Source organism: Papaver somniferum, chromosome 9, assembly GCF_003573695.1.
Source record: "Papaver somniferum cultivar HN1 chromosome 9, ASM357369v1, whole genome shotgun sequence".
NCBI lineage: Eukaryota > Viridiplantae > Streptophyta > Magnoliopsida > Ranunculales > Papaveraceae > Papaver > Papaver somniferum.
The window spans coordinates 141,368,235-141,387,875 of record NC_039366.1 but is presented as its reverse complement, the minus strand read 5'-3'; the positions used below and the strand labels follow the sequence as shown (position 1 = coordinate 141,387,875).

The 19,641-nt window shown below is 38.4% G+C and overlaps 2 protein-coding genes across 4 annotated transcripts; one reads left to right on the top strand and one right to left on the bottom strand.

Annotated features, from left to right (window-relative positions):
• The first annotated feature begins 598 nt into the window (after window positions 1–598).
• On the top strand, window positions 599–5,154 carry LOC113309943 (protein SUPPRESSOR OF K(+) TRANSPORT GROWTH DEFECT 1-like). Of its 2 annotated transcripts, XM_026558458.1 has the most exons (9): window positions 599–831; window positions 946–1,387; window positions 1,827–1,932; window positions 2,132–2,330; window positions 2,635–2,703; window positions 2,791–2,865; window positions 3,010–3,108; window positions 3,209–3,361; window positions 3,497–5,154. In XM_026558458.1, the coding sequence occupies exons 2-9, from the start codon at window positions 1,018–1,020 to the stop codon at window positions 3,620–3,622; spliced, it is 1,197 nt and encodes a 398-aa protein (XP_026414243.1). In that variant the 5' UTR covers window positions 599–831; window positions 946–1,017; the 3' UTR covers window positions 3,623–5,154. The 2 variants fall into 2 exon arrangements, with proteins under 2 accessions (XP_026414243.1, XP_026414241.1); XM_026558456.1 differs by having other exon boundaries at window positions 599–1,387.
• A 9,282-nt stretch (window positions 5,155–14,436) lies between these two features.
• Window positions 14,437–19,129, bottom strand: LOC113311032 (hippocampus abundant transcript-like protein 1). 2 transcript variants are annotated; one of them, XM_026559877.1, is made up of 14 exons: window positions 18,883–19,129; window positions 18,242–18,353; window positions 17,882–17,994; window positions 17,669–17,791; window positions 17,405–17,577; window positions 17,151–17,226; window positions 16,516–16,602; window positions 15,991–16,071; window positions 15,860–15,892; window positions 15,676–15,729; window positions 15,510–15,551; window positions 15,208–15,286; window positions 15,038–15,108; window positions 14,437–14,952 (listed from the first exon to the last, which is right to left on the bottom strand). In XM_026559877.1, the coding sequence occupies exons 1-14, from the start codon at window positions 19,063–19,065 to the stop codon at window positions 14,851–14,853; spliced, it is 1,329 nt and encodes a 442-aa protein (XP_026415662.1). In that variant the 5' UTR covers window positions 19,066–19,129; the 3' UTR covers window positions 14,437–14,850. The 2 variants fall into 2 exon arrangements, with proteins under 2 accessions (XP_026415662.1, XP_026415663.1); XM_026559878.1 differs by lacking the exon at window positions 18,242–18,353 and having other exon boundaries at window positions 18,883–19,089.
• Window positions 19,130–19,641: the final 512 nt, after the last annotated feature.

Below are 19,641 nucleotides of genomic sequence, written 5' to 3'. Positions count from 1 at the left end.
GATGTTTAGACGGTCATAGACATGGTTAAAGTGTTGAGCCATCAATCGACGTACGGATTTGTCCCACCCCTTTTGGACGACCGATCTATCTCGAGACAGAGGCAACGTTTTCTTATTACTCAATTAGTGATCAGTTAATTTGGGAATCCCTTTTAGGTTGGAAATCTGTTTATGGAGATAGCGAGGCTGCGAGAGTGTTGATTAAATTTAGCCCGGCCATAGATGTTTAGACGGGCAGAGACATGGTTAAAGTGCCGAGCCATCAATCGACGTACGGATTTGTCCCACCCCTTTTGGACGACCGATCTATCCCGAGACAGAGACAACATTTTCTTATTCTATAGATATATTATGAATGTAATTTCTCAATGACGCTAATAAATTGTTGGTAAATGACAAATTTGTGTAAAAATAAATACCTACACGAAAATAATCAAGTATTCCTAACAAGCGTCTGTATTGAAATTAAGTTTAGGAAATACGCATGTGATGTCGCTGATGTGCTTAACGCGGAAACGCTCACGTCCAAATATCGGTCACGAGTCCGACGCGCACACATGATCATTTTAGGCGCGTCTGTATCGCAGAAGAATTTTTATGCGGCCAAAACTCTTTCTCTTGGACTCATTAATTATTAATACTCCTCCTCATCTAAGAAACCCTTGATTAATTCTTCTTCTTCCGCTTTTACTTCTGCTAGGGGTTTTCTTATCTCCAACAGGTTTTTCCATCTCAAACTCTAACGAGGAGAAAAAAAGACGAGGAGAAAAAAAGAAATTGAATATCAAGCGGATCACTAACTATTCATCTTGATTACAGAGAAATTTAAAGGTCTGTTACATCCTTGATTCTCATTAGAATTTTGATTATTTTTGGATCAATTCTAGGGTTTATGTAATTTTATCAAGATTGAATTGAACGATGTATAGCAATTTTAAGGAACAGGGAATAGAATACGCAAGACAAGCTGTAAAAGAAGATAACGAAGGGAATCATGCTAAAGCTTTTCAATTATATATGAATGCTTTAGAATACTTTAGGACCCATCTGAAGTATGAGAAGAATCCTAAGGTTAAAGAAACAATAACTCAGAAATTCACAGAGTATCTGAGAAGAGCTGAGGAGATTCAATCCTTGTTACACGATGGAGGTACAGGTCCTATTTCTAATGGTGATGCTGCTGTTGCTACAAAATCGAAGACTAAACCTAAGGATGGAGGGGAAGGTGGAGATGAGGAGCAAACAAAACTTAGAGCAGGTCTTAATTCTGCGATCATTAGGGAGAAACCGAATGTTAAGTGGAATGATGTTGCTGGGCTTGAGAGTGCCAAACAGGCGCTACAGGAGGCAGTGATCTTACCAGTTAAATTTCCACAGTTTTTTACTGGTTAGTATTACTACATAATTGATGTGCATTATTTTTTTCTGTTTGCTTAAGCTATAGTTTTAGAAATGTTGGGTCTATTTAAGAATGTCTTAGTTCTGAGTTGGTTCAGTTTGCATGGAAGATATAGTTATGAAGGAAGGAGTTCTGTCATTCTGACTAAAATAGAGCTCTTAGTATCTTGTCCTTACATGTTTGATCAAAATATTATGAGTTCTGCTGTACTAGAAGTAAATGCCCGACTGAGTTTAGACAATGCAAACACATGTGGTGATTAATAATCGTTTACTATCTGGCGTGAAAAAGATGTCGAATGAAGTAGAACTTCATGAAAAGGATCTTTTCAGTTCCCATCTTTTCTAATGTCCTTACAGGATTGGAAGTTCAGCATCAATGATGATTTTATTTTGATGTCAGTAACATTTGCTTAATTTCTCTTCAGGGAAGAGACGACCTTGGAGAGCTTTCCTTCTGTATGGTCCACCAGGAACTGGTAAATCTTATCTAGCTAAGGCTGTTGCGACAGAAGCAGACTCAACCTTTTTCAGGTTCTGTATCTATTAAGATCACCAATTAGTGCTGTTTTTATGTCATGCACGTTGTCATGGACGAATCAACTTACTTAAGATCTTGAGATTTAGTCCGCAGGCCACAAAGCACTTTCTAAAGTTTTATTCTGATTTTGTTACCATTTTCTTAAAATTTGTCAAAGACTCATTGACGTGGATCTATTGCTAAATTATGCAGTATTTCTTCATCTGACCTGGTCTCAAAGTGGATGGGTGAAAGTGAGAAGCTTGTTTCCAACCTTTTCCAGATGGCTCGTGACAGTGCTCCCTCCATCATTTTCATCGATGAAATTGATTCTTTATGTGGCCAGCGCGGGGAGGGAAATGAGAGTGAAGCTTCTCGGCGAATCAAAACAGAACTTCTTGTACAGATGCAGGTATTTGTGATACTAATTTTTGAAATATTAACTCCTTTCTAGTTTAATATACAAGTTAAGTTGTTGGGCCTGACCTAATTATGTGACTGTCCGTCCGCTTGGGAGTTTGTGGCAGTTAATTTAATATCAGTCATTTTACATGACCCAAGCTGACATTTAGTGATTGACGTGATTTTCACCACTGACAACAGCTTATCATCTTATTGCTCACTCCTTGTTCTTAAGAATGTGGTTGTACCTCAAAATTGACTCCAACACACATCTCAGTTTAATAACGTCAGACATGTCGCATTGCAAATTTCAGGGTGTTGGAAACAATGATGAGAAAGTTCTCGTTCTTGCAGCCACAAATACACCTTATTCGCTGGACCAGGTAAAATATGGGAAAACTCGAGCTCATTCACTTGGATTCACAAACTCATCTATCTTGCATATTTATGGCTAATGTGATGAGTGACAGGCCATTCGTAGGCGATTTGACAAGAGGATTTACATCCCTCTTCCTGATTTGAAGGCCAGACAACACATGTTCAAGGTAACCATAGTTGATATTTCTGATGCTGTCCCGTAAACTCTGGTAGTTAATGCAGTTTCTCTGAGAAAAATTCTCTTTGTAGCATTTTAACATTCCGACTGTAATTTAGTTACCTTCTCCTTCGGATTTGTTTGTTATGGGCAGGTGCATCTTGGAGATACCCCCCATAATTTGACTGAAAGTGACTTCGAGGCCCTAGCTCGCAAAACAGATGGTTTCTCTGGTTCTGATATTGCAGTTTCTGTAAGTGGACACCTTTATTAGATTTACTGCTTAGAACTATACCCTCTTCTCAGACTTGTTCTGAAATGGAAGACTCATTGTCTTCTGACGTCTTTAACAGGTCAAAGATGTCCTGTTTGAACCCGTACGCAAAACTCAGGATGCGATGTTCTTTTATAAGAACGATAACATGTGGATCCCATGTGGCCCAAAGCAACCTGGAGCCATTCAGACTACAATGCAAGAACTTGATGCACAAGGCCTTGCCTCACAGGTATGAATATTTGGGAATGGTCACGCTTTAAGTACATGTAGAGCCAGAACTAGACTCTGATATGTTGATTACCTAAGTTAGGACTGTTATTGATGCTTTTAAATGTGATAATTCTTGTCTCAACGCCGACTGTAGATCGTTCCTCCGCCAATTCAAAGAACAGATTTCGATAAAGTACTAGCGAGACAGAGGCCGACAGTGAGCAAAAAGGACCTAGACGTGCATGAGAGATTCACAAAGGAGTTTGGAGAGGAAGGCTGATGTGGGAATTAAATTAAAGCGTAAAATACTGCGATTACGGGACCAGGTACTACATTTGTATCTTGACAGTAGTATATTAAATGCACATATTTGATCTTTTGTAGCCTCACAAGTGGAAAGTGTGATTTTCCCCTCATTTCTGTATGATGGGTAAGGACATTATATTGATTCAATACTTACTTTAAGAGTTACTTGTTTGTCTTTCCAGTTATTTAGTATTTTGCAGAATCTGAAGATGGGTAAAAATGTGGTCATTTATGGTATAGTCTTTCATTCATAATGTGGTTGTGTGTATTTCAAGGAAAAGGGAGCCTAAACTTTCATCTGATCTGTGATAAGAATTTTGATTTTTGTAGAGCTTGTTTAGGCTGCAAGAAGTTAAATTGAGCATTGATTTCAAGACTGGTGCAATCAGGTTTTTCTTAAGAATTTGCAGAACCCTAGTTTCAAAATTGGTGCACACTGATTCAGACCTTTGTACAAAAGGATCTCTAACTTTTAGTAAACAGTAACTGAGTGAGCTGATTTGGGGGTTCATCAATAGTAAAATTTACTTTTTGAATTATACCAGGACCAGTTTATTCCTTCTTATTAAGTGAGGTCCGTGTCTCTTGAATCTTGATACCTGTTAGTGTTGGCTATACGTTGAATACAGATTAAACAAAATTAACCAATCTTTAGCTTTCACTTAACGGTGATTCAGTGAAATAAAATTTGTTGTATTCGGTGAAAGACAAAACCAATTAGAGAAAAAGACAGTTTCCAATCGAATAAGGGTATACAAGTTTACAAAAGGCAGCCCAAAAACAAAACATAACTATCAAGTGGTTAAGAGAACATAACCATCAGCAGGTTCGGATTGGTTAAGAGAAAATATATTGTTAAGCGTCTCAATTGTCACCGACTTCAAAGACTTGGTGGACAACATCAATAAGGTAAGCAAAGATTGTTCTTGGGAAGCTGAAAACACTTTATAAGAAGCTAGAATTTTTCTGAATGATCTTCCAAGCAGAGGTAAAATATATTGTTAGAAGGTATAATTCTGCTGCAGTGGTGTGCAACGGACGGCCGGTTGCGGATTAGGGGTCATCCTCATCCAATCCGTTAAAGTTGCGGATATGAAAAATCAAACCGTAATCCGCGGATGATATGGGACGGATGCGGATTAACCACGAATTTGGTCAAAAGAAAAAAAGTAAAACAAAGAAAAGGATTTTGGTTTTCAGTAAGTTTGAAATTGTAGCTCTCTCTCTCTACTTCTATTCTTGAACTATTGCAGAACATTCTCTTCGTCTCTTGGTATGGGAAATAATTTGTCCTTTGCTTGAAATTCAAAGGTGAGTGTTACGAACAAGGCAGCAGCAGCAAAGTCCTTTGTTTGATCAGAGTTATTCTATAAGGCACCATTAGATTACCTATGATCATATTTTGAAATGGTCTGACTTGTAAGCTTTATTTCATTTCATACAATATTTGTGTGTCAGTGGATTCTATTAGGTTGCATATACAATAAGAGTTAACTTGATTTCTCCTAATTTAGATTTGAATATTTGGTGGAGGGAAAGATCAAGATATCTTTGGTAGTGATTGATCCCTGGTTATATTGCGGCTGAGAAGACGAAAGATCAAGGAAACAAGTTCGACATCAATAAGATATCAAAATTTCTTTGTATCCTACGGTGCAGGTGAATCCGCGGATTGCGAAGTCCAACCGCAACCAAACCGTTGAAAATGCGGATTTAAGAATCCTACCCGTGTCCGGCCTATAGATCTTGCGGATTGGATTTCACCCGTAATTTTGCGGATGGATACAGATGAAATCCGTGGTTCCGGACTTTTTGCTCACCCCTAGCTGCAGACTACATCGCCAAGGAAGCAAGGATTAAAAACCTTCAGCACATGTCAACTCAATTAAATCAAAAACTCCAAAAAACTAGCATCCTTTCTAATATTTTTGATAAATTTGAAATTGTAAATCTTTTATAATATACTCTGGTAGTTAATGAAAATAACATTTTCCATAAAAAAAAAAGTGGCTTGATAGTTAATGAGAGTATGGACATGTATCAAGTCCACCTGCTTTCGCAATAACAATTTTCCTATAATGCACCATAGCGGTGTAATTTCAGATTTATAGTCAATGTTAAACTTGCAAATTCCACCATAGTGGTGCAGTTTTTCCCTTGGCTAGAATCCACTAGCCTGATGCACCATGGTGGTGCAATATCTTTTGGGCCAACATGCCCTAAGTGCAGAACACAAGCTTAAGATAAAGCTTCATCTCATTCGATGACGCATCTTTGCGCATGCGTCATGCAAAAAGTGTGGGTGTTACATTATTATCCCCTTTAAAGAATTTCGTCCCCGCAATTGAAAATAAAAATTACTATGGACAAGCTTCGTCGGTTTGGATTTCCTGAGCATATGTCTGTGATGGTGAGTTTTTAACAAGGGCATTTGTAATATATTAGCCTCGATCTAGTTATACAAATAATCCCTGACCCGGCATCAGGATTATTGAATCTGTATTGATATAATTTGTATTGCGCAAGAGAATCAATAAACTGTATTATTGCCACACCTTCAATATATGTGTTGCAAATGCAAATTTCTAGTCGCAGTACTTTTCAGCTGTAGCTAAAAGCCATAATTTACTACTGCAAAATAAAACTTTTTCCACATAACTGTAACAACAATATGAAAAGAGTGTGACAAAAAAGTATAATCTCTTGTTGCAGCAATAAAGATTAGGTGTTGCGATAAACTTCTTGCTACATAGGTTATCGCTGCACTAGTAGGGGTATATGCCATAACCATTGGGTGGTGCAATAGGTTAAGTTTCTTGTAGTGACGGACTCAGTAGTCCTAAAGTTATTTTGAATATGTATATGCATGCCAAATTTCAGGGCTTTCCCCAGAAGAAACCTTGTTATTTCATGTGCGCCAATACATACACCTTTTATGTTGTTTGAATGACATAACTTGTATTCAGAATAGGATTTAACATCATTCTCAAATAAAGATGCTACTGAGGGCATCATATTTAATACATAGTCATATCAATATCGTCTCAAGTTGCAAACTCCCACGGCTAAGTTCCTTGAACATATTATAGCGGCACTATCGTATTCCAATTTATGTCGGAATAGCATTAAAATTTTAAATCTAGATTTGGCATACTACCATGAATTCAAACCCTAGCTCATAGCCATATGATGATCAAATCATGATTGATGGTCTAATAATTGCGGCATACTGGCTAAGCATAAACAAGCCCATTGCATATATTGCATACCCTATGACATCTTGGTTAGACATAGCCAAGGCCACAATACAGTTGTCATAGCTCATAGTGCTACAACTAAGACAAGAATAGACTAATGGCCTAGTTGGAATCATCCCAAAACAGCCGGTCAAATTCATAGCATTGACTAACACAATTTGGAAAAATATGGTCTGTAGCATACCCACCATTGCGCTACAACATAAGACGCGCACTATTTCCGGCCTTGGTAGCTATGGCCAAGGCCATGTCATGATCCCACGCGATCATTGCGCACGTAGCCGTGGGACATTTTCGTCCTTGGAAGCTTAGGCCAAGGCCATGGCACGTAACCGCGCGACCATTACGCACACCATCGTGCACCATCATTGTGCGCCATTTCCGGCCATGGCACGTAGCCGTGCGACATTTCCGGCCTTGGAAGCTTAGTCCAAGGCCATGGCACATAGCCACACGATAGTCGTGCACACCATAGCGAACCATCATTGCGCGCTATCATTGCGTGTCATTCCCGACCATGGCACGTATCCATGCGACATTCTCGGCCTTGATAGCTTAGGCCAATCCCATGGCACGTAGCCGTGCAACATTCTTGGCCTTAACAGCTTAGGCAAAGGCCATGGCACGTAGTTGTGCGACATTCTAGGCCTTGCCATCTTAGGTCAAGGCCATAGCACGTAGCCGCGCGCCATTTTTGGCCATGATAGTTTATGCCACAATAAAGCACGGTTGCGCCCTAAACATATGGCATATCAGTGGCCACGATTTATCCAAGGTAAGATGAGATCTACTTAACATCACATAAGAAACATCAAAATACATCACATGGGGGATTCTTCATCGGGTATTGGTCTGGTGGTCTACGGCAACATATGGCATGCAACACCCCATGTGAAAAGTTAAAGTAGTGGTGACGGTTGCAAACGGTTACAGAGAGAGCATGGATTCGTGAGAAAAGGAGTTTCCAGAAACTTCCCTAGTTTATCTCACATGATCCCATATTCTCCGTCTCTCCACAACCTCACTACCTCCACGACTCACGATATTGGCATTGCGTATTCTAACCTAATATAAATAGGCCACTTAGCCTATTCAGAAAATAGAACAAGCTTGCATACCTAAAATCTTTGTATTCTTCATAGTTTTAAATACCCAACACACAGAATTCAATACCATTTTCAATTTCTCAAATTTTTCTACTTCCCTCCCCTAAGATCAACCCATCTTCCTCTCCATCGTGACCGAAGCAAGACAGAACGGTTGCTATCGTGGTTTAGGCTTGTCATGTTCGATTTTGATTTTCGAAGCTAAACAGAAAGTTCCACAGCGGTGCATTTGTTTTACCTGGAAGTAATTTTCAGGTACTAATAATTGGCGACCACAATGGGAGATCAACCTCTCGGTCACAAATTTAGATTCTTCAACCATTTGAAAATCAGTTCTTCAACCTCTTGAAAACATGGTAAATCTTAGATCCGTTCCAAGGTTTGATTCCAATTCCAGCAACCTCAATGGTCCAGATCCCGAAAATCCTTCTCAAGATATCACTCCGGAGAATAACACTACTTCCCTCACTGGCAGCGTAGAAAATACCGTCAACACTGAAAGCACCAGAAATGGAGAAGCACCCCCAAGCATAGCGGACCTGATGCAGAGACAAGAGGACCTGGCCAAGACACAAGCGGAAATGTCGACTATTCATATGGAAGTTCTTACCCGCCTCAGAACTTTAACGGCACAGTCAACTCCGGAGCAACGCGATATCCAAGAAGAGCAAGCCCAGAACTTCCATGGATCTTCCACTGGAGTCGACAACTCAAGGGAGAAAACTCATGAGGATGGTATCCGTGTTGCTGCAACAGAAAACATTCGACAGCCAAATTTCATTAATCGACAATATTTTGAGAGACTTCTGCAGAATCATGGAAAAGAGGAGTCATCATTATTCCACCATCACCATCCGCCTTATGCACTTGATGTCCAGAGATCCCCTATGCCAAGAGGGTATGTATCACCTACCTTTTCTCTTTATGATGGAACATGTAATGCCCGTGAACATATCTCTCGATTTCTGGAAGCTCTAGGAGTGCATGAATACCACCAAGTGTTGCGGCTCAAGAAATTTTCCAAGTCGCTCACCGGGATATCTTACACCGGGTACAAAAATCTTGCTCCCAATAGTATCTCCAATTAGGACGGGATGGTGAGCGTGTTTTATCGAAAGTATTTTTTCGTTTCTGAACAAACCACGCTTTCAGACTTGGGAAGGATGTTTCAGCGCAACAACGAGCATCCCAACGACTACATCAAGAGGTTGAGAATAAAAGCCCTGGATTCTCAAGACCCGAACGTGAATCAATGACAGTAGAGTCATGTATTAACGGTATGATCCCTGTCTATCGAGCCTTACTCGAAAATTTACGCTTTCAAACTTTTACGGAAATTCACGAAGCGGCCAAGCGACTGGCCACCATTGCTCCTGCATTATTAGAAGTACGAGAAGGCATTCCATATAATATGGTCATGGAGACGCACGTGAGAATAAGTGTCTGATCGATGAACACTACTCAGACCAATTCTCGGTTTGTATCGCTATTAATGAAAGATCCAAGAGAGAAGTTACACCTCAGCAAGATGCCTGAACCAAACGTTCCATGTCTGCCTCGACAACCGCCCAAGCCTTAGCACCAACGCCAAATCAAGATAGCGCAAGGATATCTCTACAGCCATCGACTGTGTTGCTTTCGTTAAATCACATATCTTAGAGGTCACAATCGACAAAAACGATGAAAATCTCGGCCAGGGACTTTTACCACCGCTTGTATCGAGCGAGTTGAGTTCGAGAAAATACTAATCGACACTAGAGCAGGTTTCAACATCATCACTGTCAAAGATTTGAAAAATGTAGGGGCTACAATATGCGAGGCCACGCCCGCGCCAAAGATTTCAACGGAAAATGAAAGAACGCCTATGACCATATTACTACCGAGGCTCTCCAACAAACCAGCAAATCCACACTGAATGTTATATGAATTAGGCGACATGACGGATCTGGATCTGAAGAAAATCATGTGCATCTGAAGATTCTGCGCACAAGTAAGTCATGTTCAAATTTCTTTACAACTAGATGCCATAGTAATTGCGGTGCACTGGATAAGCATAGCAAAGCCCACAGCATATATTGCATACCCCGTGACATCTTGGCTAGACATAGCCAAGGCCACAATACAGTTGTCATAGCTCATAATGTTAAAACTAAGACAAGAATGGACTAATGGCCTAGTTGGCATCATCCCAAAGCATCCGGTCAAATCCATAGTATTGGGTAACACAATTTTGCAAAATATGGTTTGTAGCATACCCATCATTGCGCTACAGCATAAACCGCGCATTATTTCCGGCCTTGGCAGCTTTGGCCAAGGCCATGGCATGATCCCACGCGATCATTGCGCACACCATCGCGCACCATCATTGCGCGCTATCATTGCTCTCCATTCTCGGCCATGGCACGTAGCCATGTGACATTTTCGTCCTTGGCATCTTAGGCCAAGGCCATGGCACGTAACCGCGCGATCGTTGCGCACACCATCGTGCACCATTCCCAGTCATGGCACGTAGCCGTGAGACATTTTCGGCCTTGGCATCTTAGGCCAAGGCCATGGAACATATCTGCGCGATCATTGTGTACACCATCGCGCACCATCATTGCGCGACATTCCCGTCCATGGCACGTAGCCGTGCGACATTCTCGCCCTTGGTAGCTTAGGCCAAGGCCATGACACGTAGCCGTTCGATATTCTAGGCCTTGGCAGCTTAGCCCAAGTCCATCGCACATAGTTGTGCGACATTCTCAGCCTTGACATCTTAGGCCAAGGCCATATCACGTAGTCACGCGCCATTTTCGGCCATGATAGCTTATGCCACAACAAAGCACGGTTGCGCCCTAAACATATGGTATATCAATAGCCACGATTTATCAAAGTAAGATGAGATCTACGATTCATCAAATTAAAGCACATAAGAAACATCAAAATACATCACATGAGGGGATTCTTCATGGGGTATTGGTCTGGTGGTCTACGACAACATGCTGCGTGGAAACACCCCATGTGAAAATTTAAAGTATTGGTGACGGTTGCAAACGGTTAGAGAGAGAGCATGGATTTGTGAGAAAAGGAGTTTCCAGAAACTTCCCTAGTTTATCTCACATGATCCCATATTCTCCATCTCTCCAAAACTTCACTACCTCCACTTCTCACGATATTGGCACTGCGTATTCTGAACTAATATAAACAGTCCACTTAGCCTATTCGGATAACAGAACAAGCTCCCATACCTAAAAGCTCTCTATTCTTCATAGTTTTCAATACCCAATACACAGAATTCAATACCATTGCCAATTTCTCAAACTTTTCTGCTTCCCTACCCTAAGATCAACCCATTTTCCTTTCCATCATGACTGAAGCAGGACAGAACGGATGCTATCGTGGTTTAGGCTTGTCCTGTTCGATTTTGATATTCGAACCTAAACAGAAAGTGCCACAGCGGTGCATTTGTTTTACCTGGAAGTAATTTTCAGGTACTAACAATGTCCCATACCATGAAGCTCAGAAATCACACAAGGTTTCTTCAATATATCATATTTCTAAACATACATCTCGTACTGCATACCCAGGATTCCAAAAAGAGTCCACAACTCTACCGAAAATATCGATTTGGATCCCCTAAGCATATGTCTCATACCACATACTCAGGATTTCCATAAAACAAAACACATCATCGATTTTTCTATAATACAATTACGACTTGAGTAAAAGACCTTTCGAGTGTAACGATACTGACATATATATGTGCTAAGAGGGGGTGACATCAAGTTTTGTGCAAGGACATAGAAAGATACTTAGAGAGATAAAAAGAAAGAGGTCGGAGGCTCATCTACTTAAGTTGATTTTTGCATAGCCTTCATTGCACTGCTCTACTTCTTAACGCATCAACAGTATTTATTGTAGATTTTTTTATTTCCAACATAATCATTTAAATTTAGTACGAGGGTAAAGCAAGATTAGAATCTATATAGCGAATGGTTTCACTAAAACCAGTATTTTGATATTCACTAATAGCAAACCAGTATTTGTGGGGTTTGCTAGCTTTTTCTATTGCAAACAGATTTCCAAGCCTTGATCTATTGATCTAAAAGGAAATCAAATAGGCTTATATGTTAGAGGCAGATTGGTATCAAAAGTATTCTCATAGGCTGAAGCAACTATTAGGCTGTAAAGGATATCAGCTAAGGAATCAATTGCGTAGAGCCTTGCGAGGCTCAAGAGACGTAAGGAACACGACTGCAGCTGAATTGCTTGGAAGGTGAATTCAGTCTCGATTACATTCCATTATGAAGTATGATACTAGGCTAGTTTTTGTAGCGACTTAATACAATTCGGTTTTCGAATCTGGACGAGGTCACGAGGTTTTTCTGCAGATGCATTTTTCCTCCTTAATGAAACTTCTGGTGTCTTGTATTTTTCCCTATCCTCATTATATTATTTTATCTTTATAATATGAATAACAGAAGTAGTACGTAATCAATTCTAGTAGATAAGTCCATCTTAATTGTGATCAATTACGAGACTCGTTCTTGTAGAATTCGTATCTTGAAAGATACATATAAAGTTTCATACTTAGCAGAATTATGATTCGATTATTTGGATACGACTAGATTGATCTTGGATATTGAGTTTTGAGATTGTCCAAGAACGATTCTATATAATCAGGTTGTCGGACTTTGTTGTCTTGACTTTCTGATTGTGAAGAGAACGAGGTATAAACTCTATATACATATTGTTTAAGGATTATTAAGTCGGTCTAATTGCACTTATATTAGGCTTTGTCTTTACAGGTTGTCGACCGAAAAAATTGGTGGTGTACTTTGTACCCTCCCCTTTTCAGATCTTCCATGTGATTATGTACCAGATGATAACCATTTAACACTGAGGAAGGTAATAATCTTTTTTCTTCTTTTTTATTTTCTTTAGTACTCAGAAATTCAAAGTTGTTAAAATAAAAACTCTGACATAAAATTTACCTCTTGTGGGCTGTTGCGGGGTTATTAAGTCTTATGCTAGTGCCAGTGGTCTTTAATCCTGAAGTTAGTTGAAATCATTTCTTTTTACAAACTTATGTAAGTCCAAGTATTGTTATGTGTTTTCAACTTTTTTATGTTGAACTTTGAAGTTTGATGAATATTTTCTTGTTAAGAACTTAATTTAAGTTTAAAACAATTGGTTATATAATATGCATGTAAATGGAATTACGGATGTGTCGTGTATGGAGGAAAAATGGAAGAGTGTAAGAAAAAAATTACAGGGAAATTTAAGGAAGAAAAATTCAGTTCGGAACGTGTTAAACCCGTGTTTTAATTACAAAACTATTATACTATGCTAAAAAAAATTTACAGAACTACCACAGATTAAAACCCGAAACTAGATCTGGGCCGAATTTAAAACCGATTTAAAACCGAACCGAACAAGGTAAGTAAATTAACGACTCTGAACCAAAAAACCGGATATGTCCCCCACCCTCGGTTTAGCCAAAAAAGGAAACTGTACCATGTGCACCCATGGCAACTGTGCACCAAATACACTAGGTGTTCTTTAACAACGGTAATTGGGCCGACCGAGCGAAGCGAGGGAGTACTTTATATGGCCACTTTTTTGTAAATTGTAAGTGATCAATTGACACAAAAAAAATGAATTTGGTGTAACCAAATTTTTCGTGGTCGTTTTTTCACTAGACAAAATTGCCCCTCTCTTTTAGTCCAATTACTATAACTTCTTTGTATCCTATTTTTTAGGGGTACAATTGGAAAACAAACTTTAATATAACATATCTAAAAATCTGTGTCTTGGAGTTTTACAAATTTTATTTCGTTGGAAAGATTATAAAAAATTTATGCAACGAGTACAAACAACAATATCAAACTTAGAGTTTTACGAAAAATTCGCAGATATTTATCATTTAAGGCACAATTTTAGAAAATTAAATGTATATCTATTATGTGAACCACCACAAAAAGGTACATAATACTTTATGTAGCCATATTTTGGTTTATGCATTAACTAATTTTTGGTTGCAACTAATAAAATGATGTACTCCCTCCGTTTCAAGAAAAGTGAAATTTTCACTTTAGGCATAATTCTGGAAAATTGAATGCATAGTCATTGCGCAAACCATCACAAAGGATACATAACACATCATGCAACTATATTTTGGTTTATGGATCGACTAATTTTCTGTTTCTGGAAAAGTGATACTTTCACATTCACTCTGTTTCAAGAAAAGTGATACTTTCGTCCCGTTTCAGAAAAAATGATATTTTTTCTGAAACTGTGCAAAAGTATCACTTTGTTTCTAAAACAAGGCGAAAATATCACTTTTTCTGAAACGGGGCGAAAGTAGTCGCAAACAAACCTCAGATTCTTCTTCGGTCGGCCCTTCCACCGAGGCAACGGTTGTACTAGCATAACTGTGGATGTGTATTAATTTTGCTCATTGTAATAACTATTCTTTACATCGTATTGTTAATACATCAACTTTTTTCGTCAAAAAAACAAACAGAAAATATAACAAAAATGAAACTATTTGGCACTATAGACACAAACAATATAAGACAATGGAAACTACTTGGCACTAGAGATACATAATTCATATGAACAACACTATGTTACATGTTAAAGATCAACTTAAAGTTGATTAATTCATGCCTGAATCACAGAATCATCATCAATCGCTATTCTATAGATTCTTTGAGGCTTTCTACACCTGCTGTGGTTGTTGGGAGTCCTTGAAATGTAAATCCATGAGCTGTGGACTTCTAAATTAGAGGATCGCCCCTAAAGTTGACCTATGTTCCTGCAATATATAGTTCTAGCTGCGGGAGTGAACTATATCATGCAAGGAGAGGGGCTTCAATGGTTTCAAAATCGTCTACTTCGATGCTTTTTGAGGACTCTTCCGGTTTCAGCAACATGGCATGATAGAACGAAACCATCTGCACCATGAGGAGCTTATAGTTAGTTCTTTGTTTCATTAGTAAGAGAGGGGGGATGCGGAGATGAGAGAGTCAGAGGCCTTACCATACAAATTGATGCAAGCAAGATACTGAAACCTTTGCAGTCAAAGGGGGCTTTGCTTGATAGAAACCATGCTGAAAATTATAGTGTGGGCAAAATAAGCTCCATATGACGTTTTGCATTCAATAAGCAGTTATTTCCAACACACGAACAGCAATTGGAATTCAACTTACTAGTCAAGGGACTCATTGCAAGTGGTGATATCAAACTCGCAACTGATTGGACAGAAGCAATTAATCCTTGTGTTTTACCCTGTGTGAGAAAAAATAAGGAAGTGGGTATGTAAGCCTCTTTGAAAATGTTTCCTGATCAGTAAAACTAGAAGGATATGGTAGAACCAAAAATTTTTAAAAAAAAATACAGAGAAATCGGGGCGCAGGGGATTCATTTTGTTGATCAAATGGCCACATGTTTGTTTCAAGTGTAAAATGCCATTACATATTTCTAAGAGTTAAAAGTAGAAATTTCCACACACCTGATTGGACGAGCTTGAAGCCTTTGAAATAACAGCATAAGTCTATTACAAATCAACAAAAAACAGAAATCATTACAGACATAGATAAGGTTGATACTATATGCAGTTTCACATTGTTATTGAACGGAACTGTAACAATATAGAGATTACAAGATGAGATACTTACAGCTGGTTTCACAAGGACGTATATAACCCCGAATGATGCACCAAGATATGGCACCTGTATCAGCGGGCATGTTAAAAATTGAAGGAAGTCGCAATTCATCTCCAAAATAATACTAGTTAAGGAATGGTGAGAGGAAGTCATAAAATCATTAAGCAAGTGTGTCTGATTGCAGGAGAATACATACCCATGGTGCCCACGCCAACCCATAAAATATTGCCTGCATAGGAGAAGAAATTTAAGATATCCAACTTAAAGTAACCAAATCAAAAAAACTTTAGACGACAACATCTTAAAAGAACTTCTCGGTAGACTTACATAAAGGATTGAAGCAAGTACTGAAATGCACAAAATTACTTTCTCTCCCACCAAAGGGTTCACAACTGGAAGCACAAAAATCTACAGGCAAATTCCAGATTCTCAGTTTCAAACCATGAGTAAAAAAACCATGCACAGCGTCTTGTAAAAGTAGTATTTGCATCATATTATAGAAATAGGTGCTGAGAGATGCCAAAACCTACAAATAGCCTTAATATAAACATATCTGGGCCAAGTTAGGGGGAAAAAAATGCACCATCACATTAGAGAAACTGCACGGATTTTAGTAAGATGCGGCTCACGAAGGATCCAAAGGATAGTATTACACAAGAAAGGTATGCAAAGCTCCATTAGATTCTTTACACACTTCTGACCTAAAGTATATATACGTTACTCTTCATAACGTGGAGGCTAGAACTATTCGCTATTTCCTTTAACTTCAGCATTATTCACTAACCTATACCTACCTATCCGATCAAACAGAAACTCCAGCAAATAGTAAAATAGAAGTACAAGAAGATATACCTGTGAAACAATGGAACCTATTCCCACCATCATCAGAAGTTCGGAGAATTGATTCTTGTTGAAACCGAAGGCTGACTTTAGATAGTACTGCATTGGAAGTTATGTAATATGTTAATATATTATTGAATAAAAAGAAATGAAACTCCTACAACGTAAGTTGTGTAACCAAGTGTGTTTCTGTGGTAAGATGACCATGTCATGCCATGGAATAGAGTAAGCTGAAGCTAGCTTAAGTCGTGTGTTTTTTACGTGAAGCTAAATAAGGTCGCACATTCTCTGTGGAAAGATTCTTGAAGGAATTAATGGCACACATTTCAAGAGCATGCAGAAAGAACAATTTCAAAGTGAGAATGAGAAAGAAGAGAAACAAAGATTAATACTCTGCGACAAAAGCATTGGATCATAAGTGCCACTTAAGACAAACTTTATGAACTTCTAGTGAAGGAACACATGGATCATAAAAAAATGGTACAATGTATTCACAAGAAGAACCATATAAATCAGTTCAAGTTAAAGGTCATTTCACACCCACCACCTTATGTTAAAAAATTCAAGCAATTCATACTTGGATGCCATTCGTGATAACTTTAGCACAAATAAGTGCATGTCCTATAATGAGCTGTAAGGGAGTATACCAGTAAGACACTGCTGATGCCAGACATTCCCAGCTCATAAAAAAAGGAAATTAGAGCAATGCGCCTGAGTGTTTCACTGTAGAATAAAATACAGTGATTTAGCAAAAAACATGTATTTATGAGTCCATCCTAAAGCAACTGAAGTGCGCAGATAAAGTTACTTATGCACGCCATTGTAACTTTTCTACTTCTAGTTCAAAGCCTACATACTAGTTAGTTATGGAACCACACTACAGAATTCAAGGCAAACCAACCTTCTTGTAACGATATTAACAGCTGCGGTCATTGATTTACACCGTTGTTGTATAACTCTGGATATTTTAGCAAAGCAGTGGGACTGTTGTTCCTGCCTTGGAGCCGCTTGAACTGTCTCGGTGAGAAACAGGTACATGTAAATTGGGCCAAATAACAGGAGAACTACAGACACCTGTACATACAGCTTTCTCAGTTATACAAACTTAAAAGAGACTGACTGTGTGGTCATAACCAAAAGAAGCAATACGTTTGACTAAACATGCCTCAAAAATATGAACTTCCGGAAGAAAGCGTGCCAATACGTTCCCTAAAACATGTGAAGCAGAAAAAAGACCCATAATCCATCCAAATGCTATAGCCCTCTTCCCATCCTCCACGACGTCAGCCTGATAGAGGCGGGTAAGTTGTTATTTCACCCGTATCATCAACAACTAGAATTCAGTAAAACTCATCAGCAATTGAGAACAGATACTTACTGCATAAGCAACAGCAATGCAGAAGATACTTCCTTGACTTATGATATATGAAATAGTGCGAAGCACATAGTAAGTATAAACAAATGGCTTTGACTCATCCCAAGCTAGTAGACCTGAAAATATTCATACACAACTTCTTAGAATTTAAAATATCTGGCTTTTTATCCAATGATAACACTAAAAATCAATTCAGTATACATTTTTATTTGCCACTGTAAATTCAATAGAATGGGGGGATTTGGGTCGTTTTGCCCTCTTTAACTACTTGTAACTAAGGCTTATCCATGTGACCATTTGGAAGTCAGTTTAGTGAAATGTTTCTGATTAGCAAATGTGATGGCTCATTAAGGAAAACCATACCGAAGGGAATTATAGTCGTGGATACAGTAAGCATAAGCAATGGTTTGCGTCCATAATCATCTGCCATCTGTCCTAGGATAGGAAGCACAACCATCTTGAAAATACCCACAACCTACAGTATTCCAACAATATAATCCCATAAACCTCCATGTAGTTAAACACAATCATCCAAAGGAAACAAATGGAGTATTTAAGTATACAAGTTTAGTCAACTAACAAATGCCAACTACAATTCTTGTTAAGGAATACAAACAGATCAAGACAAAACCAAACACATTCAATTACAATAATATTCCTTCAACTACATCGTAACAATCAAGTATGAAATTCTTCGAAATTGGCAAATAATTCAACTAAAAATCCATGGATTATAACAGAGAAACAAAATTAATAGTAAGCAGATGCTTTTCAAAGTAAAAGTGGCAACTGGTAAAGCTGGTGGTATTATTTGAGCTGGAAACTTGTCAGCGCCATAACAAAATTAATAGTAAACAATTTGTTTGTTTATTTAAATCTAGACTTTCATAATCTCTCAACAACTGATTAGAAAAATAATTTAGGTGATTAAACTCCAGAATTTCATCAATTAAACACTGTTTCCTAATCAAGAAAATGGATCAAGAAATGAAAAGGAGTAATACCGTTTGTTGAATTCCAGTAAGGTAAATAGCTTGCGTACATGTTGATTTTCCAGGACATAAAGCTTTTGTGGTAACATCAACAAGAACAGAAACAGTCATTTCTTCAGCAATCCAATGAACACATAATGGGATTAGTAAATGAAGTAACGGTTTCAATTCTCTGAAACTTTTACAGAAATCCATTTTCGAGAATTCTGGATAAATTTTGGATGAGAAAATGAAAAGTGAAAACTTAGGAATCAAAGATACAAACAAGAACGTAATTTATACGAAATCCAAGTTGAGGGAGAGAATAATTAAGTGCGCGCGGTCGTGTGCCTTACGAACTCTCACGTGAGGTTATCCGCTTACTACACACGCTTGAACGTGTGGTCTGTGTGATTTGGATTGCCAATATTTTCCATTTTTTTTTTTTTTTTTTGAAGAGTGACCATTTTCTTTCTTAGCCATAATGTCTCTGTCTCCTTCATAAATCCTCTTTGGCATTTTCAAATGATGACAATGATGCGATGAAAATCACCATATCTCAAGTCACGCAAGTTTAGCCACACTTTGGAGCTAACTCTATTAGAATTAGCGTGGATAAAAGCTACTTTTCCCATTATGTCTATCTATATAGCCTGCGACTATAAGCAGTGGCTAGGTGGAACCAAGATTTAACATTGTTTTTTTTTTGATTTTTCGAACGGAAAACAAAATGTTTTTTTTGTTGAGAAAAATCACCTGAGATTAACTTAAAAGTGAAGTACAGACATCAAC